Here is a 22,974-nt window from a genome sequence, read left to right on the forward strand (position 1 = left end):
TGACGCGCTGAAGGGGGTCGACTAGCGTCATCGACGTCGGCATCGGCTAGCTCCAAGCCAAAGCTATCAGGCGTGAAGGAGAGTAAGAGGAAGAACAATGGAGGATAAAGGAGGATGAGTGGGAGGCTGTGTCCGATGTCGAGTATGAGATCAGCCGTGAGTGTTCGAAGGGAGGACCTTTGTGTGGAAGGTCGTGTGTGCCTTTCGAGAGATGTGCTCCGTAGCGCCCTTTCTGCTGCCGGGCGGCGAGGATCAGCCGGGAGATCAGCCTTCGTCGAGCTAGCCAAGAGAGCACACAGCTGCGGGACAAGCAACTTCCGCGTCCGGCCGAGACACGGACGAGCTGATCGAAAGGGTGCGAAGCCTCCCCGAATTCCTTTCCTAAGGGTATACTGCGCGGCGCATTGACGTCATGACGATCTCATACGGACCATCGCGTACCAAAGGGTCAAGAAGGTCTTTCAGCTGCGAGTCGCATGGCAAGTGAAAGGGAGTGGATGAGTGGTGGATGGGAAGTTGCGACGATGGCAAGCTGAGCGGCTGGGCGCGAAGTGAAGCGGGCCGATAACGTAACAAGGAATGTGTCGCCCGGTCGCCCTCTGCGGTCTCTCCGCATGCGCATATGAGTATGACGGGTTGCCCTTCGTACACCTGAAGTCGCGAGGAGATACCTTAGCGGCCTGGAAAGACATGGACGCATCATCGCTGGTGGACTTTCCCAAGTAGGCTTGAAGGACGCTCCTCACTGCAGGTCCGGCTAACCACCTCCAGCTTCCGACGGAAGAAGCGTGGAGACCCCACAGTCCGAGTCATCGCTCACGTTCATGCGCTAACTGCTGACCTTCTTCCTCATCACCTCTTCAGCTACCTACACATCCACCTCACGCTGAGTTTGTTCCACTCAGACATTCGACAAGATGCACCTCGTCACTGTTGCAACGTGAGCTTTCAGTCCCTGGTCGATCACACAGGAAAGCAAGCTGATCTTTCCAGATGGTCAGTCGGGAACCCTCCAACTTAGATCGGTGTTGCCATATGTAGCTGACCTGCCTCAGCTCTCTCAATCAATGGGCTCTGGATTTCACGGTAGATATCTTATATCACGATAATGCCATGTACCGCAGCTGACACGGCCAGGGCAACTATGAGCGGATCATGAAATCCATCACGATCGCCAAGTCCCGCGGTGCGACTCTGCGTGTCGGACCAGAGCTCGAAATTCCAGGCTATGGATGTCTCGATCACTTCTTGGAAGGTGAGCTGGGTGACATTGCTCAAGCATTGTCGCAGCGCGGTCAAGCTGATAGGGACAGGGGATACCATCCTGCACTCGTGGGAGATCCTGGCCAAGATCTTGCAGAATGAGGATGCGAGGGATATCGTCTGTGATATCGGCATGTGAGCTAACATAGCCCCTGCAGCCTTCAAGGAGCCCTGGCTCAGACTATAGGCCCATGACCCACAAGAACAGCAACTACAACTGCCGGGTCATCATCCACAATGGCAAGATCGCGATGATCCGGCCGAAGATGTGGATGGCGAACGACGGGAACTATGTCAGCTCTCCCCAGCCTTCAGCTGTACGATGGAAAGCTGACGTATGAGCGCGAGCTACGATACTTCACACCCTGGCATAAGCACCGCCATACCGAGCCTCACTCGCTCCCCAGTATCATCCGGAAGATCACTGGCCAGGTAAGCTAAAAGGTCCCTAGCGGAGCGACGCAGCTGACATCGCTAGACGGTCGTACCGTTCGGAGATGCCGTCGTGGCTACTGAGGACACTGTGATCGGGGTGGAGCTATGTGAGGAGCTCTTCACGCCCGCCTCGTAAGTTCAGCCCTTTTCGTTGAGGTCTTGGCTGATCGCAGACCGCACATCCAGATGGGTCTGGACGGCGTAGAGATCTTCACCAACTCTTCTGCGAGTCACCACGAGCTGCGAAAGCTCAACAAGCGGGTCGAGTTGATCAAAGAAGCGACTGCCAAAGTGAGCTGAGCCCAGTCCTTCGCTCGTATGCGACACAACAGCTGACAGTCAGAACGGCGGTATCTACCTCTACGCCAACCAGCAAGGCTGCGATGGCGATCGGCTATACTACGATGGAGCTTGCATGATTGCGCTGAACGGCCGGATTGTCGCACAGGGCTCTCAATTCTCTCTCTCCGACGTCGAGGTTGTGACTGCCACGCTCGACCTCCAGGCTGTCCGTGCAGCGAGGACGCAGTCGTCAAGGCGGATGCAGGCGGCTCAGTCGGAGCCGTATGAGCGGGTCTGGGTTGATACCCGTCTAGATGGAGGAATGGGGATCAGGGTCGGCGAGGAGGAGTCCAAGGCCAAATCGATCGAGTTCAAATATAACACACCAGAAGAGGAGATTGCGTGAGTTGCCTATGCTTGCTGAACGACAGGTGGGAGACTGATGGTGCAGTCTCGGTCCGGCGTGCTGGCTATGGGACTATCTCCGTCGATCTCGACAGGCGGGATACTTTGTGCCCTTGTCGGGCGGTATCGATAGCTGCGCCACCTCGGTCATTGTCTATTCGATGTCACGCCTGGTCGTGCAGGCTGCTCAGCGCGGAGGTCAGCTGAGACGATCACCATGCTGCGTGCCGTGAGCTGACAGAGCAGAGGAACAAGTCATAGCCGACGCTCGCAGAATGACCGGCGAGCCTGACGACTCGACCTATGTCCCTTCCGACCCGCGCGAGTTTACGAATCGGATCTTCCACTCGTGCTATATGGGCACGGAGCACTCTAGTGTCGAAACGCGCAAGCGAGCAAAAGATCTTGCGGAGGCAATCGGCTGGTGAGCTTCATGGAGCGGTCGGACGATTGAGATCGCACAAGAGCTGATACTTCAGTTACCATGTGGACCTGAACATGGACACCGTGGTATCCGCCATGAAGGCCTTGTTCACCATGACGACCAACAAGGCTCCCAGGTTCGAGTCGCAGGGCGGGACAGCGAGAGAGAGTCTGGCTTTGCAGAATATCCAGGTGAGTCTCGCTCTTTGAAGTAGCGATGTGAGGCGTAAGGCTCATGTGGGTAGGCTCGGTTGCGTATGGTCTTGGCATACATGTTCGCTCAACTCCTGCCATGGGTGCGAGGGAAGACTGGGGGTTTGCTCGTTCTGGGAAGCGCAAACGTCGATGAGAGCTTGCGCGGATACTACACGAAATACGAGTAAGCTTCCGGCCTGCAGAGGTCGGGAATCATCGCCTGACCCCCATAGCTGTTCAGCCGCAGACGTCAATCCCATCGGAGGTATCTCCAAAACGGACCTCAAGAAGTTCATCGCCTACGCCCAGACTGAGTTCGATCTGCCCATACTGGGAAGGTGAGCTCCACTGCGCCGACCAACGCCGACCCGAAGAGCTTGCTGATATACAGCTTCCTCGATGCCATACCCACCGCGGAGCTCATTCCCATGGGACAGGATAATGTGGCCCAGTCAGACGAGGTCGAGATGGGAATGACGTATGAGGAGCTGTCGGTGTATGGGCGGCTGAGGAAGGTGGAGAAGTGTGGACCGTACGGGATGTTTGGGAAGTTGGTCATTGATTGGGGAAGCTTCTTGTCGCCTGTTGAAGTGAGCTTTCTTTCTCCTTCGTGACTCAAGGACAAAAGCTGATGAGATAGATCGCCACGAAGGTCAAGCACTTCTTCTTTACCCACGCTATCAATCGGCACAAGATGACCACCTTGACGCCTTCTGTCCACTTGGTGAGCTATCTCGTGCCGATCGGGGGGGCGCGGCAACAGCTGACGGGATCAAGGAAGAGTACAGCCCCGATGACAATCGGTTCGACCTCCGTCCGTTCCTCTACAACTCGCGCTTCGAGCATCAGTTCAACCGGATCGATCAGCTCGCGGAGGTCCTGCCGAACCGCGCGACACAGCCTGGGAACGATAAGGCCAAGCAGGACTAGGCTGAGTATCGTCGGAACTGTACAGGAAGTGGCAATCATAGAAGGCGAATGTAAATCTACAGTGGCTATGAATACCTTTTCACAACCGATCCGCTCTAGTCTGTACGAGATCCCCCCCGATCCCAGGTCCCGGATCACCAGATCTTTCCATGCTTCCAATCCCGGCTCCAAATCGCCTGCGCATGGAGTCCGCAAGCCCAAGCGACCTGAACAAGGTGTCTGGATGAGGGGACCACCGCCCTCCGCGAGCACGGCGCGTCCTGGGCAATCAGCGAGACCCCAGCGCACGAAAGGCAGCTCCAACTCACTCGCGCCTATTCCATGTCCTGCTCTTGTGTCACGCACACCTCCTACTGGTCTCCTTCCTATCCCAGCCGGTCCTGCAGCCTCTCCCTGTACTCCCTGATCTGCCCGCCGTAATCTTGTATCCGCTCGCGATATGTTCCCGCGAGGTTCTGCAGATTTGAGAGATTTGGGAGTTGCTGCAGCTTGTCGAGCATCGATCCTTGGGTGACTTGTACCTTGTTCTGTGTTGTCAGCTAGATACTCCGCACGGCAAGTTGCACCTACCATGATAGTCGGCTCCTCTGGATCCACGATCCCCTCCTCCTTGACCTTCCGCCTCAACGTCTCCATAATCTCCCCTACCATCGGCCTATCAAAGTCATCTCTTGCCCTAATCAACGCCTCCACAAACGCCAACTGCGGTCCATGCCGCTTCGCAAAGGTCCAATAGTCCATAAAGACCATCTGACTGCTCGCGCCCAGCATCGACAGCACCTGATCCATGACCTCAAAGTTGACCTCGAGGTCCTCGGGCTTCTTGTATGTCGAGAAGAAGTCAAACGAGGCCGAGACGTCCTCCCTGACCCGGTCGATAGCCATGGGCATCCGTAAAACGCGGGCGGGCGCGCGCCGAAGGGCCGTGAGGTAGACGATGAGGAAAGAGTCGAGGAGGTCTTCAATGAGGATATCGAATATAGAGGGATTGAGTTGGGTTTGATAGTCGCCCATATAGTCCCGCATGGTCTCTATGATCTGAGTCATCAGGGGTTCATTGTACCATGCGGGCGTGATGAGGTTTTTGGTCGCCGTGCGAACGTCGTTAAAGACGAATTGGACGAGCGAGGTGGTACACTTTTTGGCCACGTCGAGGTAGCCGTCGATAGCCTCGTTCAGCTTGGTACTGATCACCGCCTTGTACTTCTCCGAGACGAGGGGTTCCAGCCGCGCCGAGAGGGATTCGACGTGATCGGCCGATTTGAGCTGGTCGTTTGCGAGTGCAATGACATACTCGACCAGTCCGCCGGGAACCTCCTCCGGCTTGTTTTCCACCTGCGCCTTGACCTCCTGGCTGACCGCAGCGAGCCACTCGCCCTGCGCTCGCCGCATGACATTGGCACACTCGGTGACCACCCGCGCGAGCACCGCGCCCTGGTTGGAATCGAGCGCGAGGTCGCACTGCTGATTGACCAGCTGGAAGAAGTCTACGACTCCCTCCATCCCCAACTGCCCGTCGTCCGCCTGATCCGGCGGATTCATGCGGAAAGAGAATTTCGCCGTCTCTTCCCGCATGAGATTCTGCGTCCACTCGTCCAGCTTGGACACGATGAGCTTGACATAGTCCTCGATGAGGTCCTGGCTCTTCCCATCCAGCAGTGGAGGCTGAAGCCACGCCGCCGGCACATCCAGCTCCTTCATCGAGACCCGGTACTCCTTGATCCACGCGTGGAGGTCAAGGAGAACCTTGGCCTCTGGCGCGTTTGTGACGAGTTTGACGATGGTCTCGTTCAGCGTCCGGTGATACGCCTTGACCATGGTAGGGACGATCTCGTAGTCTTCCGGGAAGAGAGGGTCGACATCGTCCTTGATCCGGATGATGTCTTTGTAGATCCACCCGAGGGTCTCGATGAAGCCCAGCGGGTCCTGCGCGTACTCTTCCGCATGGGATTGGAAGGCCGTTTTGATCGACCCTTTGATGGCGTCGAGCAGTTTATGGCGGTAGTTTTTGATGACCCGAGCGTTGGCCTGCATCGACTTGAACTTGGACGCTGCGTCCGAGTTGGCGACACGCCGGACTAGCCTCATGGCTACGGCCTAAAGATCAGCTCTAACCGCACTCAGACTCACCTTTTGATCCTCGGTCCCTTCAAACTCCACCACCTTGAGCAGCCGCACTACCGTTCCCCCATTCCCCTTCCTGACTAGCTCCACCACATTCCCCGCTATTTCCCATAACCACGCCTCGAATTCTATCCCCACCTTGTCCAATCGCTCAAACCAATTGACCAGCGTCTCGCGCTCCTCTGCCCCGCCCTTCTTGGCCTGATGGAGCGTTTCGTTCCGGAATGCCTCGAGCTGCTGGAGTTGAAAGTGGATGATGAGGAGGTTGGGAGAAGGTCCGGCCGGACCGAGCGGGTGTGACATGTCAGACTGGAGGAGGGCGTGTATGTTGGCGACCTTGTCAGACATGGACCGGAGGTTTTGGACCATTTTGGTCGTCTGCGCAAAGTTTCGATGTATTGTAGACACCTTACATCAGCTCCTTCCTCTCTCCTCTCCAGCGCCGGCAGACTCACTCTGGTGATCCGATCAAAAGCCTCTCCTTCCCCACCCTCCCCCTTCAACTTCTCAACAACCATCATCTCCTCCCTAATCATCCCTACGGCCGCGCGACTCGCTTGCAGCTTCAATAGCGCATCTCGCGTCGCGTCCAGCTGGGCCTTGACGCCACTGGCCAGCTTGGCATCCAGTGCTGACTTCTCCTTGAGCAGCTTCTTGCGGTATGCGGCGAGCTTGAGGAGGTCGTCTGGCTGCCGGAGGACCTCGGAGATTGCCGCTGAGGCGGACTGGGTGGACATTATGCCAGAGCTGCCGATCCTAGCGGGAGAGCATGCCCCTGCTGATTTAGTGTGAGCGGTAGCTGAGTGTAGAGGGTACAGAGAGCCCAGCAGAGAGTGCTGTCGGCGTGGGGGAGATCGTAGCGGGATGCGGGGAAGTGTGATACGGGGGGGCGCTATAAACCCACGTCATCGGTCATCTCTGCACTCAAAAGTTGAAGTGGTCCAGGTCCACCTTGAACTCATATCATCGACCTGCCTTTACCTACTCAAATACCTTCATCACAATGGCAAAGACGAACAAGCAGCCCCCTCAGCCGAAGGGCAAGAAGTCTAGGCCCGCTCCATACCCGCAAAAGGCTCGGGTAGAGGTCACATTCGACGGTCCTTCTTCCTCCACCACCCCCGCGCCCTCTGCTCCCGCCACGAAAGCGCCTAAGGCCAGCTCGTCCTCAGCTCAGCCGGAGGAAGAGAAGCCGGTCGTCCCAGCAACAGTAGACGTCAAAGGCAAAGGCAAGGCGGTGGACCAGGACCAGTCCGGCGTAACCCAGGGAACCTTTGTGGTCGTTGCTGGCTCTTATGAGAAGCTGCTATACGGTCTCGAAGGGTCCCTGCCTTCTTCCTCCGCAGCTGCGGGGCCGGACGAGGGGGAAGGAGCGGGGACGAAGCTGGAACCCATCTTCATCTTCCCAGCGCATCTCGCTTGCGTCAAAGCGATAGCGGCGAGTCCGGGCGGGAAGTGGTTGGCGACTGGGAGTGAGGATGAGTTTATCAAGCTGTGGGATTTGAGGAGGAGGAGGGAGATGGGTAGTTTGAGTCAACACACAGGTGAGTCTTACCACCAAGTATGGTAAGATAGAGACTGACTTTGCTAGGATCCATCACCTCTCTGCACTTCCCTTCGTCCTCTCACCTCGTCTCGACTTCGGTAGACGGCACCATCGCGCTCTTCCGGACGTCCGACTGGGCATGCCTCAAGGCGCTCAAGGGCCACTCGGGCCGGGTCAACTATGTCGATGTGCACCCGACTGGGCGCGTTGCGCTGAGTGTGGGCAAGGACATGACACTGCGAATGTGGGATCTGATGCGTGGACGAGGAGCTGCCAGTCTGGCTTTGGGCACCGGTGAGCTTGAGGCATCCCTTCCTAGGCTCGATCTCAGCTGACAAGATGCAGAAGCGGAAATCGTCCGATTCTCTCCCCTCGGCACCCACTTTGCCGTCCTCTTCCCGAAGAAGGTCGAACTCTACTCGCTCACCCTCAAACTCCTCCACCGGATCGAAACCAAGTCGCGCTTCAACACTCTCGAGTTTGCGCTCATACCTGGAGCAGAGGGGGAAGAGGAGGAGGTGTTGTGTGTAGGGACGGAGAAAGGGGTCGTGGAGGTGCGGAAGGTGGAGATTGCGGACGAGGATGAGGTCAAGGAGGAAGATGAGGAGAAGGAGCCGGAGGTTGTACCTGAAGGTGGAGACGCGGAGATGGTGACTGAGAAAGAGGCTGGGAAGGAAGTGGAGACTCAGCCAATAGGCGGAGCGACGTTGGATCATGTGGTCAGCCTTGTTGGACATACCAATCGGTGCGTTCGCCAATATATGTCAGAACATGGACTTTCAGCTGACATGGCAGTATCAAATCGTTATCTACCCTTTCCCAGCCTGTCATCGGGTCCGACCCATCATCCATCAGCCGGACCGTCCTCCTCTCGACCGTCTCTTCGGATGGGTATATCAACCTTTACGACCTTTCGTCAGCTATGTGCGCCAACGCCTCCAGCTCCGAGAGCGCAATGGGAGACGCGTCTGCGCTTCCCCAGGTCCGACCGGTCGCTTCCTACAATACCAAGGGGTCGCGCCTAACGTGTGTCTTCCTGGCTGACGGCAAGAAGGGCGAGATCGGAGGTGAGAAGAAGCCCGTCAAGGCCGAAGGGGGTGCAGCGAAGGCTGAAGATGGGGTCAAGGTGGATGATGAGGACAGCGAGGAGGAGGATGACGACGAAGAAGATGGAGAGGATATGTATGATCAGGGAAGTGATGGAGAGGAGGACGACGAGGGTCTGGACGGAGTGAATGTGGAGTTTGAGGATGAGGAGGAGGAAGAGATGGAGGAGGAAGGAGAGGAAGAGTAGGCTAGAATGCAGTGGACCTGCCGAGTGGAGGCAAGTGCCACATCGGGATTAGCCTATTCTCGGCGATATCGACGTGTCAACAAGGCTTATCCTTTACGTCATTCTTTACCCTTCCTTTGCGCTCTCTCGCTGCGCCTTGACCCTGAGTGTACCCTGAAATTGTTATTCGCCACTGACCGGTACATAAGGACGCCGGCTGATTCCTCTTTCTCTCCGCCCACCTCCACTTTATATCTCTCTCCCTCCATCCGAAATTTTGATTCCGTCCACCGCCCTCCCCCACTTCACTCGGGCTGCCCACTCCGCATTCCTCACCTTCAGGTCTCACCTTCCTTCTCTCTCTTCACTCTATACATATACCCCAGCTACTCCGCAAGGTATACACACAGCTCCACAGCAAAAGCCTCAGACTAAGCGGGGAAGAGCCCAGTGTTCTGGAAACCAGATCCTCCTCCCTTTCTGTGAGTACTGCCTCCACCTTGGGCCCCACCTCGGTGATCTGCCTTCCTTCCTCCATCCTTCCAAGGAGCATGAGGCGGTATCAAGACGGCTACGGAGGTGGTCATGGTGCCGGAATAGGAAGTATGACACCCATTGAAGCAGGCGAGTTGGGACCGCCATTTATGACTGATATGCCACCCCTCCCTCCTTCACCATGCTTCACCAACATAGCTACTTCTGACCGGTACCTCCTCTGCATTCCTTCTGATGACAAACTCACTCATCAGCATATACACCATGTCCGACCTCCCCTCCATCCCCCTTGCGCCCCAGGCACCCATCAGCCCCGCCCCTCCTCCTCCTACAGAAGCACCGCCCTTCCTTCCTCCTTCCCCACTTCCCCCTCTCGAGGCTCCCACCACGCTTAAGCCTCTGCTCAACCCCCTGCAGACGCTCGAGACGCCTCCCGCTTCCACCATCGCCGAGCCACCACGCTCCCCGAACGCGGCGAACGGAGCGACAGACGACCTGGGTCGTAATGTCGATCTGCCGGCGTTGACGAGCGCGCCAGAGTCGGTGGTGGATCCGTCGGAGATCCCTGCGGGTGTGGCTATGGCGGAGGGTGTCGCTCCTGCAACCCTGGCGGAGTCAGTGGGGACATCACCGACGGAGGTGGGAGCTGTACCCGGCCCAAGCCGGGATAAGTCTCCACTTGCTATCGACGCACCGGTTCCTCCTAGCCCTGCTCCGCCACACGACGAGATTCAGCCCCCCGTCGAGCCTGGCTTGATTCCCCCGGCGGTATCGACGCCTACCGTCATCTCGACCGAGGACGACGCTATGCTCGGCGTACCCTCGACTGGCGGTGTTGTCGAGCCGGCGCCTACGCCTATAGTCAACGACCTGGCTCCCGTCTCGTCTCAGCCTGCTCCCAGTCCCGCTCGTCTCGAAGTGGTCGCCAACGCGCCTTCCTCCATGCCCATTGCAAGTCCGGCAGCACCCGCATCACTTCCTCCCGCACCTGCTCCAGCACAAGCGGCACCAGCTCCCCCCGCACCGCTTCCCCTCATGGCGCACCCACCGACTCATAACGGCATGGAGGTGGATGGCGAGGCGGACGCGCCTGGGTCGGACGAGGACACGGCGATGAGGCAGGCTCAGGCCGTCCCGGTTCCTCAGGCGAACGGGTATGCGGCGGCGGGAGTCAAGCGGTCCGGGGACGACTTGGCAGGATCGGACGAGAAGCGGAGGCAGACCCACTCCCAGTCTCCCTTCCAGGCTCAGCAGGTGCAGCAAGCTCCTCCTCCTTTGACAGCTTCACCTGCTCCCGTCCCTGCCCCTGCTCCCGCTGCTGCACCAGCACCGGTACCGGCTCCCCAGGCATACGCCCCTCCTCCCGCGCCCTACTATCCCGCCGGAACGCCCACCTCCTTCGTTCCCGCGGTCTACAACCCGCCTCCTCATCGCGATCCGGGACCCATCACCCCCCTTACCCAAACCCAGCACAAGTACCTCCTCTCCACCGTCCGGACTCTCAAAAAGAACAAGGACTCGGTCAACTTTCTCGAGCCCGTCGATATCGTCCGCTTCGGTATTCCTCACTATGTCAACATTGTCAAGAACCCGATGGATCTCGGTACAGTCGAGACCAAGTTGATTGTCAGCAATCCTCGGGGTCCGCCCAAGGACAAGAGCAAGATGGGGAACTGGGATGTGAGCAAGGGGCGGTATGGGAGCGTGAGCGAAGTGACGCGGGACGTGAGGCAGATTTGGGAGAATACGCGCATGTTCAACGGGCCGGACCATCTGGTTTCGCAGTCGGCGACGAGGTTGGAGCAGATCTATGAGAAGGCACTGGCTACTTTGCCCGTCGAGGTGAGTTTGTGGAGGCTCGTAGTTTCGGGGCTGAAAACTGACTTTTCAGATTTCTACCCCTGCCGCTTCCCCTGCGCCTTTCGTTGCGCCTGCGGCCCCCTCCGCCGGCCCCTCCACCGCTCGTCGTGCCTCCATCTCCCGCCCACCCGCCCCTCGCCGCTCCTCAGACGGTCTCGACCGCCCCAAGCGCGAGATTCACCCCCCACCCTCCAAGGAGCTTCCCTACGCCAACGACCAAACGCGCAAGAAGCGCCGGACCGACCCCCAGCTCACCTACCTCTCCAAGCAGATCCGGATGTTTGAGGCGAAGAACGCCGATTTGGCCGGTCCCTTCCTCTACCCCGTCGAAGAGATCGTCCGTGCTCTTCCCGATTATACCACTGTCGTCAAAAACCCTGTCGATCTTAACCACATCAAAGCGCGGATCAATGAGGGCGAATACGATGATGCTCAGCAACTCAATTCGGACTTCCGGATGATGTGCCAGAATGCGATGAAGTTTAATCCTCCATCGCATGATGTGCATATTGCGGCGCAGCGGTTCTTGAAGCTGTGGGAGGAGAAGTGGAAGGCTTTGCCGCCCAAGGAGGCGCCGCCTAGAGCGAGGAGCTATAGTGATGATCCGGTGGAGGATGTGGCGGATGCCGAGGATGATGACTTTGAGGATGGTGAGCTTCCTGCTTACAATTGCAGTTTCGCAGCATAGCTGACAGATCAGACCCTACCATCGTCATGCTCCGCGAACAGATCGCCCAGATGGACTCCAAGATCGAACAGATCAAAGCCGAGCGCCGAAAGTCACGCCCTCCCCGACCTACCAAAAAGGCCAAACCTGCACGCAAACAATCCATCTCTCACGTAAAAAACTCGCCCGGCGCGAACGGGAACGGTCACGCCGCGCCTAAACCCAAGCCGAGGAAGAGCAAGGATGTCTCGTATCACGAGGACAATGGGTTTGGCGGTGATGAGTCGGAGGAGGAGGTGACCAACATTACGTTGACTCAGAAGCAGGAGTTGGCGGAGAAGATTACGCAGGCGGATCCGAGCACGCTGGCTAAGGCTATCGATCTGATTTCCAAGTCTACCGGTCTGGACGGGGTGAGTTTAAGATAGCTGGCTTCTGTGGCGGCTGAAGCTGACAATACAGACCAACGACGAGATTGAGCTCGATATCGACTCGCTCCCCTCCCGAACCGTCGTCCAGCTGTACAACCTCGTCTGTCGCGGTCGGACCCCCAAGAAGGGACCCGGACGCCCCAAGGCCTCTGGCGCGGGGAACGGCGGCGGCGTCATCCCTGGTAAAAAGCCCGGACGCAAGCCCGGGAAGAAGCACATGAATGAGCAGGAAGAAGCGGCGAGGATCAAGCGGATGGAGGCGCAGCTTCAGAGCTTTGATTCGAGGGGTGGTCAGGGGCAGGGGCAGGCGGCGGGCGGGTATGATGATAGTGATAGTAGTGAGGATGAGGAGAGTGAGGAGGATTAGGCGGGCAACGGTGGATGCAAGAGGGTGGGTGCGGTGCGATCTGGTGGAAGGGTAGTGTGAAGGGAGTCAGTCGTGTTGTGTAGAAGCTTCCGGGTCAAGAATTTAAAAAGGCGAGAGGTGATGGAGAGGGTGGGGCGGGGAGGGGGGGGAGGGGGGAGAGGGGAGAAGTAGTAGCAAGATTTGTCAATCAAGTAGAATAGTATGCATCAGCAGTGTGTAATCGATCCGCTCCGCCTTCCTCATACTCTCCCTTGCGCTGATGTCGTGACCTTGCTCAAGTGGCTCTGCCTGATGCAGGCTCGGAAGTGGAGGTGCCACTGAAATTTCCAAACTCCTCATTCCTCCGTCGGTCTCACTTTGACCTGTTCACCTTCTGTCATCCCGTGACTCAATATGTCTACACGAGCCCCTTCGAGAGCGCTGCGAGCACTATCCGGCCGCCCAGTATGTTCCAGCTGCGCTGCTGCGTCCATCAGACCGATGGTGTCCGCGCGCATCATTCGGGCGCCATTCGGTTCCAAGAAAAGATTCAATTCGACAACGAGCGAGATTCCAGCGGGAATTACTATCCGGCCATATGTCGAGCCGGTGGGAAAGAAGCATCGAGCACATCATGGTGTGTGGTCTCTACTACTTCGTTGGAGGTCGGGCGGAGGACTGTCGACTGACGTCCAGGACCCAGAGATCGAATTACTCATCGTATACCGGAGCTCTCCCTGTCCCTCTCATCAAGCGGTGAGGAGGTCGTCCTTGCCGGCTGGCTATACTCACAGCGGTAAGTCTTTCTTGGATCTCTGTCCTTGCAAAGCGCTGAAGGCATAGACGAGCATCCGAGAATCTCCACTTCTTCACCCTCCGCGATTCCAGCGGCGAGTCGGTCCAGCTCGTATGTCGGGACAAAAGTTCCGCCGAGCTATTGATGGGTCTGCCACTGGAGTCTGTCGTTCAGGTATCTGGTGCAGTCAAGGCGAAGAAACAGAAAAAGGCCGCTTCGGCCGCTGTGGGCAGTGCAGACAAGGTCAGTCGCACCATCAACGTCTTCGTCGGACAAAAGATCAAGCTGATGTGTATCAGCCGGCGGATGAGCTGGAGATTGAGGTTTCTGGGGCTATATTGCTTAACCCGGCTGAAGAGAGCTTGCCTTTCTATCCTAATCGACTGGAACTGGTACGTGATCATGCCGCTCAAGACTCTCCACGAAGAGAAGCTGACTCAAAGGCGAATGAGGAACTGCGAGCGCAATACCGTTTCCTCGATCTACGGCGAAAAGAGCTGGCCAATAACATAAAGCTACGGTCCCAGGTAGCCCATATCGCCCGGAACTACTTCCACGAGCAAGGTTTGTTCATCACCTCCCCTTTACAGACCCTTCGCTGACGTCCAGGATTCACCGAGATCGAAACCCCCAACCTCCTCCACCCCTCTCCCGAAGGCGCACGCGAGTTCCTCGTCCCCACGCGCCTCCTCACCCCTTCCGGCCAACCCACATTCTATGCCCTCCCCCAATCCCCACAACAACCCAAACAGCTGCTCGTAGCCGGAGGCGGCGTCGAGAAGTATTACCAGATCGCGCGGTGTTTCAGGGATGAAGATGGGCGGAAAGACCGGCAGCCTGAGTTTACGCAGATCGATCTGGAGATGGGGTTTGTGGATGGTGCTGCAGCCTCAGGCGCGGCGGGGAGAGGGGGGAGCGGGACGTGGGGGATCGGAGGTGGGCAGGTGAGGGATGTGGTGGAGGGTCTGATTAGGCAGGTGTGGAGGGAAGTGAAGGGGATGGAGCTGGAAGAGTTTAGGGTGATGCCTTATGAGGTGGCTATGGACGTGGTGTGTTGGCCTGTACCTGATCAGCATTTAGGGGAACAAGCTGACAAAATAGTATGGCTCTGACAAGCCTGATACGCGGTTCGAGATGTACGTGAGTACATCCTCCCTCTGAGTGCGTGGTGAGTATACGCTGAATTCATCAGACATTGCCAATAGGCTACTACCCTACGCTGTCGGACGAGTCGCTCGACAAGATCCTGCTGGATGAAAGCCAGTACACCGTGGAATGGATGGTCACGGCCGGAGAGTACGCCAAGCAGGTGGATATCCCATCACTGATTGGGACGAACAATTTCGTATGTAGCCGCAGCGCCAGCCCCCTAGCTCGCCTGTATTGAGGACCTGGAGAAGGCACTGACACATTTTAGATCCAGCAGATCGCCATCACGGAAGAGAATGTCCATTCCTGGCTCGCCGATACGCCCCTTCTCAGCTCCAAGGGGCTTTCCATTGACCCTTCTCTCCCTGGTGGGCCGAATCCGGGGGACGTCATCTTCCTAGCCCAGCGAAAGAAGATTGCCGAAGGCGGCTGGACACAATTGGGCAGACTGCGAGTCCAGATGCTTGAGCATCTCATCAATAAGGGTCAGTACCACTTCTCCCCCTTAGCTTCGTGAAACACCAGCTGACGTTCAGGCTCCATCATTCCACCACCCAAACCGCACTTCCTCTGGGTGACCCAATTCCCCCTCTTTACACTTGCCGATCCCGACAAGGAGCACCTCTCTAAGGGCCGATACGCGGCGACCCACCATCCATTCACTGCGCCCATGTTTGAGGACCTCGCGGATCTCAAGGCGGGCAAGGTCGACAAGGTTCGAGGACAGCACTATGATTTGGTACTTGATGGGCAGGAGGTAGGGGGCGGGAGTGTCAGGGTGCATGATGCGGGGCTGCAAGAGTATATCTTGAAGGAGGTGTTGCAGGTAAGTATCAAGTTCACCCTGTCCGAACTCCACCGAAGTGTCGTGCGGGTAGCGGCGGCGGAGAAGTACCACCCGGAGGCAGCATCATGCTGGAGTGCTGAAGTAACGAGTCTCCTGCTGGTCTAGTGGATTACGAGCTGATCTTGGCAGCTGAATGAGGATGAGGTATCTCGCTTCGCGCATCTTCTGCAAGCCCTCAAATTTGGTGCACCACCCCATGCTGGTTTGGCTATTGGTTTCGACCGGCTCGTTGCCATCCTGGCGGGCGCAAAGTCTATCAGGGAGGTCATCGCGTTCCCAAAGACTGGGGCGGGATATGATCCGGTATTCAAGTCGCCGAGGGAGGCGGAGGAGGGAGTGCTGAAGGACTATGGACTGAGCGCGATTGCGGACAAAGAGGGGAGAACAGCGGGCGGCCAATAGCATAGGACACATCCTATATCTAGCAGTATCATTCACCAGCATATCATATGCATACCCGTAAGCAGGGCAATATCAAAGCCCGTCCACGATGAGACATGATATGCAGGGATGATTCCTGTGCTCCTACTCGAGGCCGAGGCGGGCTGCCTAGAAGTCAAATCCGGCAGCTCGAAAGATCTGGAGATCTGCTCCGGGTACAGCCTGAGCGGCCAGGTCATTCAGATCCTGTCATCGTCAGCGAAGTATCACATATGAGAATATGCGGGATTGGGAACGCACAAGAGCGGCAAAAGCACGTCTGAGCGTAGCCCACAATGCTGCGGAATCATTGCCTCCGCTGGGACTATCACCCTTGTCATCGTGGAGGGAGAGAGCGGCCAGGACTGTGGTATCAGCTTCAATTTGCTACAGAGTATGACAGAGAAGACTTACAATGCTCAGCGGCTTCTCGGTGAACGCCGATGTTTAAGCCTTTACAATTAGCTACGGTCCGGGAAATGTGCTAAGGACAAAACGAGAGTTTAGAACTGACAAGCGACTCCAAGGTTGAAGATAGCCCTTGTGAAGGTCGGCCGCAGCTCCAGTGCCCGCCTGTACGCATCGACAGCTTCTTCGGGGTTCCCGCCGTTCGCCAGAGTCGCTCCGAGGCGGTTCCAGAGCAAGTAATCCTGTCTATCAGCGCGTTCCCACCATTCCGCCAACTCCGGCTTACATCTGGCCTTTCACCCAAGGCATTCACCCAACATCCCCTCGCGTCCCCATACTCCCCCATCATGTAGTACAGCGTCCCCAGTCCGACCTGCACGTCCGGATCCACCTCGCCCTTGGTCTCGTACTGATGGCGCGCGACGGCGAGGTACTGCTCCGTCAGGCTCTGGTGGAGTACCCACGGGCCGGCGTCGGATGCGATATTGGAGCGGAGGGGCTTGGGGCCGGCAAGTTGAGGCGCGGAGAGGGTGAGGTATTGGTGTAGGACAGTCAGAGCCGCGAGGTCGAGCGATTCATTGACGTATGAGATGGCGAGGTTCTGAGAGTCAGCTAACGAATCCGTGCAGACTACGCGCGGTCTTGGTAGCTCACAGTAAGGAGCTCCCCCGTCATGGGCTGTACCGTCCCGCCGCTGTTCTCAATAGCTGCCCGGCCTTGCGCAAACGCCGCCAAGGCCTTCTCCTCCTTTTCATTCATGGCGTGCGTCCGGCCCAAAAGTGTCCATACTTCAACATCGCCGACGCCCGCTTCGGCCCGATCGGCGAGCGTGGCGCGCTGCAGGAAAGTCTCGAGCAGATCAGAGGCGTCCGTGAGCGATCCGCCGGTCTGCAGGATCGCGCGAGCGACGATGAGCGCTTGCGCCGGTGAGAGGTCCGAGTATTTCGAGGAAGCCGATTCGCCTGATCATAGTCAGCTAGTATGTCCGTATATCCGATAGGGTTGCACAGGTTAAGTCGTGGAACTTACGGAACTGGTATTCCTGATGGGTGGGGACTCCGTCGTCGTGGTCGAGGTAGCCCATCAAATCAGGCCGGACCAGAGTCGGATCGCCTCCCAAACCGAATTCGAGCTGGTCGTCCAGCGAGGTCTGGCCGATATTACTCCGAGTGATGCTATCGTTGAGAGTCTCGAAGAGATCATCCTCATCGTTCGTAAACTGAGGTATCAGCTCCAGCCATTGTCCAATACGACAGAGCGCACCTGTGAAAACTCCTTCTCCCACTCCGCCAGCTTCCCTAGCCTCTCCGCCTCTGGCTTCAAGCTCTCCCAGACTTTATCAAACTCTCCCTTTGCCTCTCGGATCTCTTCTTCCGGCGGTGCAGTCTCCTGCTGATCTCCCACCTCGACCGGATCGGCCACCTTGGCATCCTCAAACGCCCTCTCGAACGCCGCCTCCATCTCGGCGTGCTCCTTGTCCGTCATCTCCTGCACACGCGCAGCGGCTTGAGGCGCCTGCTGCTGATAGCCGGTGTACATGGGCTGGAAAGAGGGCTGGTACCCCATGCCCATGCCCATCCCTCCGCCCATCCCCATTCCCATTCCCATGTTCAGCGACGACCGATAAGGGTCATAGTGCTCCGCCTGCTGGGGCTGATGCTGCTGCTGTTGCATGTACGGCTCGGCTCGGCCTTTGCCTTTGCCCTCAGCGGTGAATCCGTTCGCCCAGTCCGAGGAGGGTCCGGCTGGCCGAGCAGACTGAGAATAGCCTTGGCTCCAGCCTGCGTCGGCGTATCGCTGAGGAGCTGGCCCTACCGGTCGCTGAGACCAAGTCTGATCGAAGTGCGCTGGAGGGCGGACTTGAGCGGACGAGCCGGTCGAGGACGACAATGCTGAGGACAGGTGGGATAGGTTGAACGGATGGGGCGTCTGTGCGTGCACGAGCTGCTGATTGCTCTGCTGGGCCTGCGGAGCATTGAAGGCATGCTGAGAGGACGACTGCGGTCCCGCTGGTGCGTGCCGGTCCTGATGATCAGCTAGGCCCAACTGAGTCAAGGGGAAGGGAAGCGCTCACTCGAAAGACGCTGCGATCTGTGCCCTCCCGGCCTGAGATTTGCTTGAGCGGATTCGATGACCCGCCCTTGTCGCCTCCGAGGAAGGACTGCATCGTAGCTGTAGAAGTATCGGATGAAGTGTACCAAGAGAAAAGAGGTAGAAGCAAGAGGCGAGAGCGGACGATTCTCCGAGCCTAGCTAGGCCACCGCAACGACAAGTAACCGGCGCATAGCCTATCGTCTATCTCGCCAAAAATGTCAGTCACAGCCAAGTTGTGCAGCGATCTCGTGCATCACTTGTACATCATCGCCAGAGCTATATACAAGCACAGCACAGCATCATGTCGGTCCCCAAGCTTCTAGTCGTTGGCGGAAATGGGTTTTTGGGTGGGTCTCCAGCTGTATTGGATCGAGCTTGCCTGACGGCGTAGGATCGGCGATTTGTCGAGCGGCAGTTGGCAAAGGCTGGGATGTCTCGAGCATGAGGTGAACTACCTCTTTCAGGTCTGTAACGTGCATGAGCTCATGATCGTAGTTCTTCCGGATCACCATATAAGACTCCAGCGGGACATACACTGACATGGGTCAATTCTGTCAAATGGCATCGCGCCTCAGCATTCGAGCCGGAGACTTATGCTCCTCTGGTGGCGGACTCAACGGCGGTCGTACATACCCTAGGAATACTGCTGGAAGATACGGGGTACAAGAAGGCTGTACGAGAAGGGAGCCCTGTTGGCGTGGGCAAGGCGATTTTTGGAGGGCTGTTTGGCACGCCAAGTCCGCTGAGGGCGAAGGAGGAGCGACGGTCGGGATATGATGGGATGAACAGGGATAGCGGTGAGCTTTATGGGTACAGGCTGCGATCTATCCTGAGCTTATACCATAGCCCTCTCTGTGCTTGATACATACATATTTGCCTCACCAATCGCATCATCATCAACATCGCCCTCTCCCTCCCCACGCGCCTTCGTCTACGTATCGGCCGCAGATTGTTTCCGCCCGCTCATCCCTCGCCGATATATCGAAAGCAAGCGAGAAGCAGAGAAGGGCATCATGGAGAGATGTACAGCATCTGGGTCGGTCCAGCCCTTCTTCATGCGCCCGGGCCTCCTCTACCACCCACATATCCGCCCCCTCTCCACCGTGCCCGCCTTCCTCCTCTCCCTCACCGCCGGCGCGCACGACCGCATCAACATGCCCCTTCCTTTCAGCCCCGACTCGGTCTTCGGCGGCGCAGCAGCGGGACTTCGCACACATCCCTTACATGTCGATCATGTGGCTCAGTCGGTACTGAGGTGTATTGAGCGGCCGGAGGAGGTGAGCGAGGAGACTCGGAGAAGAGGGGAGGGAGAGGGGGTGGTGGATGTCGGGATGATGCGGAAGTGGAGCGGGTTCAAGGGCAATAAGGGAGAAGAGCTGGATGCTGGCGGATCGACGGCCGGGAGCGGTGTGCCTTGATCTGAGCCCACGGGCCCCTATCAAAGCTGTACGCTTGAGACACCGTGTATGGCTCTGACGCACGTCGTGCAGTCACATCTTCAATCCGCTGACATACTGAACGGACTCTGCCTGGCCTGCTCACAGCTTTCGGCACTCCGCCCAGATCGCACCCCGATACGATGTCCGACACACTCGCACAGCAAGCGAAGGCTCACCACCTACGAAACGTGTGTCGTGAGGGTGGCCATGAAAGGGAAGCTGATCTGAGCGGGCTTTGCGGGTGGGGTTCAGACGTGTGTCAGTCTGGGTGAAAGGACGGGGAGGTAAGCGAGGTCGACTTCAGGGCGCACTGGAGGCCAGGACATAAGGACGAGGCCGTTCTCTCTTCTCGTCTATTCCCATCCTCGTCGTCCTTCATATTCGACAGTACATCCACTCTTCTGCCCCAACAGGCAAGCTCCCTTACCGTATCTGTCCTCTCCCACTCACTCACACCCCATGTCCAATCTCAGGCCCGACGCTCGCGAGGAGCTTGGCTACTTTGACCTACCGCATCACACTCAGCAGCCCTTGCCGTTGGACGGTGCTCTCGACATAGACACCTCCGATACCTCTCCTGGTTCGACATCCGACTCTGACACTACCCGGTCGCCATCTACCGCCGCGACCAGCTTGTGCGCCTCGCCTGAGCAGTCCGCTGTCCTTCCTGCACCATCATCGGGTACAGAGATCCAGTCGGTCGTCACCATGGCAGAGAGGGACGATACTCTCTGGCCGACGGCGGACTCCCATGATTCGACACATCTCGCGATGCGGCACATCGTGCCTAACGAGCAGACGTACCGCGAACTGGAGACGAATGCCCGGGCTGCGATCCGAAGAGGCCTCGATGCTTCTACCGTCGCCTCAAAAGCATCAGAGGTGTGTCGGATCGGCGACCCGAAGGCCACACACTGCGTCTCATGTGCGCTTGCATACAGTCTGGGTTACCCTCTGGCCACGACACAATACGGAGGCATGCCGCAACGCATATCAGATTGGAAGGACGAGCTGACGGCGGAGAAATTGGCTGCCAGGGACAGTGAAGCAGAGACGGCTTGATTCAGCAGAACCATCACTTTTTGATTGAGTTATCATATGCATGTGATGTCGTACAGAGTATCGTGATACGAAGCAGCCAGGTCCTCGCTATGGACGTGTAAACCGGAATAGGACTATGAAGCAAAAGCAAAAGGCAAACAAGAAACAACGGGGGTAAGACTACAGCCTAAGTAAAGGGAAAGGCAAGGTGGTTACTAATATACGAGAGGAGGGTTGGGTATCATTTCTACTTTTTGTCTTCTATACACAACGACGACGACGCCAGCGCCAGCAATCAGAGGGGGGGAGGGGCGAGTCGATCAGAAGTCCTCGTCGAGAGAGAAGCCCTTCTTGACTGCCTGGTGATCTGTTGATGAACCGACCGACTGGTTGACACCGGATTTGGAGTAGGCGGATACGCGTGACTCGAAGAAGTTGGCCTTGCCCTGGAGGGAGATCATCTCCATGAAGTCTGAGGATCAGCGAGGGTCATTGACAGGATGAAGGGTAGGGTGACTTACCGAAGGGGTTGGAAGAGTTCCAGACCTTCTCGTTACCGAGAGAGACGAGGAGACGGTCGGCGACAAACTCAATGTATTGGCACATGAGCTTGGAGTTCATGCCGATGAGGGAGCATGGGAGGGCATCTAATGATCAGCCAAGCCCAAAGCAAATAGAGGAGAAGACATACCGGTGAGGAACTCCTGCTCAATCTTGACCGCCTCCTTGATGATCTTGTTGATGGTCTCGGGGTGGGGCCGTCTGCGGAGATGAGAGAAGAGGAGGCAGGCAAAGTCGGTGTGGAGACCCTCATCACGCGAGATGAGCTCGTTGGAGAAGGTGAGTCCGGGCATGAGACCGCGCTTCTTGAGCCAGAAGATGGAGGCGAACGACCCCGAGAAGAAGATACCCTCGACGGCGGCAAAGGCGATGAGGCGTTCGGCGAAGGTGGAGCGGGTGTCGGTGATCCACTTGAGCGCCCAGTCGGCCTTCTTCTTGATACAGGGGATGGTCTCGATGGCGCCAAAGAGGTAGGTGCGGCGTGCGGGGTCCTTGATGTAGGTGTCGATGAGGAGGGAGTAGGTCTCGGAGTGGATGTTCTCCCTAAATTGTCAGCTGGGCTCGGGGGTGGTGGGAAGAGTAGCTCACATCATGATCTGGAAACCGTAGAAGCACTTGGCCTCGGGAGCCTGGATCTCGGCCGAGAACCGCTCGACGAGGTTCTCGTTGACGATACCGTCGGACTATGGGTCAGCAAAAGTTGAGAAAGAGGGGAGGAGGGGTAGTAGGGAGGGAAGAGACCAAGGACAGGGAAGAAAAGGGGGAAGACGTACAGCAGCGAAGAAGGCAAGGACGTGCTCAATGAAGTACCGCTCGTTGTCGTTGAGCTTGTTCTCCCAGTCGTGGAGATCGGGGGCGAGGTTGATCTCCTCGGCAGTCCAGAAGGAAGCCTGAGCCTGCTTGTACATTTGCCAGATCTGAAGCGTGTCAGCCACGTCCCATTCGCGACGCGTCAAGAAGACTCGGAAAAGTTGACTCACCTCGCGGTACTTGATGGGGAAGAGAACGAAACGGCTGTTGGACTCCTGGAGGAGAGGCTCATCCTTCTCCTCACACTCGAGGTCGCCGACGAAGCGCGTGCGGTACTCCTCGAGGGGCTCTGCGACCTTGACCTCCTCGACGACAGGCTTTGCGGCCTGTGCCTCGGCAGCGGCAGCCTTGAGCTTGGCCAGAACGTCGGACGCGGGTGTGACGTCCTTGACGGTGTTGAGGGAGATGGTGGAGAGGGCGGAGGCGGCGACCTTGGAGGGGGTCTCGAATTCGGTAGACATGTTGAGTGATGGAGTGGAGGTGGTAGTGGTGATGGTGGATGGGTGTGGGGATGAGAGCTGTAGCGTCGAGCTAGCTATGTGTTGATGTGGTAGGGATACGAGAGAGAAGTTGTTGTTGGATGGAATGATGGAGAGAAGAGAAAGTTGGCGAAGGAGTGCTTTCCTTATATTTGGCAGGCAGGGACGATCGACTGGTGACGCGACGATCCGACCGACGCGACTTTGATAGGGTTCGCGTGAACGCGTGCAGAAACCAACAAAGATCAGGGCAAG

The 22,974-nt window shown here is 57.5% G+C and overlaps 9 protein-coding genes across 9 annotated transcripts; 6 read left to right on the plus strand and 3 right to left on the minus strand.

Moving 5' to 3' along the window:
• Positions 1–917: 917 nt before the first annotated feature.
• On the plus strand, positions 918–3,933 carry MKK02DRAFT_33289 (uncharacterized protein; the record flags this gene model as incomplete). The annotated part of the gene is made up of 18 exons (XM_053088692.1): positions 918–940; positions 994–996; positions 1,056–1,086; positions 1,138–1,255; positions 1,314–1,398; positions 1,451–1,556; positions 1,606–1,695; positions 1,742–1,830; positions 1,872–1,989; positions 2,042–2,382; positions 2,432–2,583; positions 2,632–2,809; positions 2,865–3,000; positions 3,054–3,187; positions 3,237–3,341; positions 3,395–3,593; positions 3,644–3,727; positions 3,781–3,933. The coding sequence occupies 18 exons, from the start codon at positions 918–920 to the stop codon at positions 3,931–3,933; spliced, it is 2,145 nt and encodes a 714-aa protein (XP_052945769.1).
• Positions 3,934–4,298: 365 nt separating this feature from the next.
• Positions 4,299–6,794, minus strand: MKK02DRAFT_26187 (vesicle fusion-related protein; the record flags this gene model as incomplete). Its single annotated transcript, XM_053087152.1, has 4 exons — positions 4,299–4,460; positions 4,504–6,030; positions 6,064–6,465; positions 6,513–6,794. The coding sequence occupies 4 exons, from the start codon at positions 6,792–6,794 to the stop codon at positions 4,299–4,301; spliced, it is 2,373 nt and encodes a 790-aa protein (XP_052945770.1).
• Positions 6,795–7,060: 266 nt separating this feature from the next.
• MKK02DRAFT_26545 (WD40-repeat-containing domain protein) lies at positions 7,061–8,897 on the plus strand (the record flags this gene model as incomplete). Its single annotated transcript, XM_053087213.1, has 6 exons — positions 7,061–7,601; positions 7,649–7,897; positions 7,949–8,223; positions 8,278–8,348; positions 8,399–8,684; positions 8,742–8,897. 6 exons carry the CDS (start codon positions 7,061–7,063, stop codon positions 8,895–8,897), a joined length of 1,578 nt encoding a protein of 525 aa, XP_052945771.1.
• Positions 8,898–9,635: 738 nt separating this feature from the next.
• MKK02DRAFT_27151 (Bromodomain-containing protein) lies at positions 9,636–12,696 on the plus strand (the record flags this gene model as incomplete). Its single annotated transcript, XM_053087314.1, has 6 exons — positions 9,636–9,914; positions 10,044–10,208; positions 10,476–11,207; positions 11,263–11,881; positions 11,932–12,311; positions 12,361–12,696. 6 exons carry the CDS (start codon positions 9,636–9,638, stop codon positions 12,694–12,696), a joined length of 2,511 nt encoding a protein of 836 aa, XP_052945772.1.
• A 393-nt stretch (positions 12,697–13,089) lies between these two features.
• Positions 13,090–15,869, plus strand: MKK02DRAFT_44694 (uncharacterized protein; the record flags this gene model as incomplete). Its single annotated transcript, XM_053093047.1, has 11 exons — positions 13,090–13,312; positions 13,372–13,471; positions 13,519–13,714; positions 13,771–13,863; positions 13,915–14,035; positions 14,081–14,520; positions 14,573–14,611; positions 14,664–14,816; positions 14,889–15,105; positions 15,157–15,446; positions 15,597–15,869. The coding sequence occupies 11 exons, from the start codon at positions 13,090–13,092 to the stop codon at positions 15,867–15,869; spliced, it is 2,145 nt and encodes a 714-aa protein (XP_052945773.1).
• A 147-nt stretch (positions 15,870–16,016) lies between these two features.
• Positions 16,017–18,462, minus strand: MKK02DRAFT_36958 (putative peroxisome targeting signal receptor; the record flags this gene model as incomplete). The annotated part of the gene is made up of 9 exons (XM_053089529.1): positions 16,017–16,094; positions 16,149–16,252; positions 16,302–16,340; positions 16,402–16,537; positions 16,582–16,896; positions 16,950–17,257; positions 17,325–17,514; positions 17,559–18,320; positions 18,370–18,462. 9 exons carry the CDS (start codon positions 18,460–18,462, stop codon positions 16,017–16,019), a joined length of 2,025 nt encoding a protein of 674 aa, XP_052945774.1.
• A 228-nt stretch (positions 18,463–18,690) lies between these two features.
• Positions 18,691–19,807, plus strand: MKK02DRAFT_36959 (uncharacterized protein; the record flags this gene model as incomplete). Its single annotated transcript, XM_053089530.1, has 5 exons — positions 18,691–18,736; positions 18,781–18,835; positions 18,885–19,186; positions 19,236–19,666; positions 19,697–19,807. The coding sequence occupies 5 exons, from the start codon at positions 18,691–18,693 to the stop codon at positions 19,805–19,807; spliced, it is 945 nt and encodes a 314-aa protein (XP_052945775.1).
• A 480-nt stretch (positions 19,808–20,287) lies between these two features.
• On the plus strand, positions 20,288–20,890 carry MKK02DRAFT_44697 (uncharacterized protein; the record flags this gene model as incomplete). Its single annotated transcript, XM_053093048.1, has 1 exon — positions 20,288–20,890. One exon carries the CDS (start codon positions 20,288–20,290, stop codon positions 20,888–20,890), a length of 603 nt encoding a protein of 200 aa, XP_052945776.1.
• Positions 20,891–21,189: 299 nt separating this feature from the next.
• On the minus strand, positions 21,190–22,701 carry MKK02DRAFT_25064 (ribonucleotide reductase; the record flags this gene model as incomplete). Its single annotated transcript, XM_053086978.1, has 6 exons — positions 21,190–21,341; positions 21,391–21,516; positions 21,561–21,973; positions 22,019–22,113; positions 22,204–22,347; positions 22,411–22,701. The coding sequence occupies 6 exons, from the start codon at positions 22,699–22,701 to the stop codon at positions 21,190–21,192; spliced, it is 1,221 nt and encodes a 406-aa protein (XP_052945777.1).
• Positions 22,702–22,974: the final 273 nt, after the last annotated feature.

The sequence above is a fragment of the Dioszegia hungarica genome (genome assembly GCF_025882075.1).
Source record: "Dioszegia hungarica strain PDD-24b-2 chromosome Unknown MKK02contig_8, whole genome shotgun sequence".
Lineage (NCBI taxonomy): Eukaryota > Fungi > Basidiomycota > Tremellomycetes > Tremellales > Bulleribasidiaceae > Dioszegia > Dioszegia hungarica.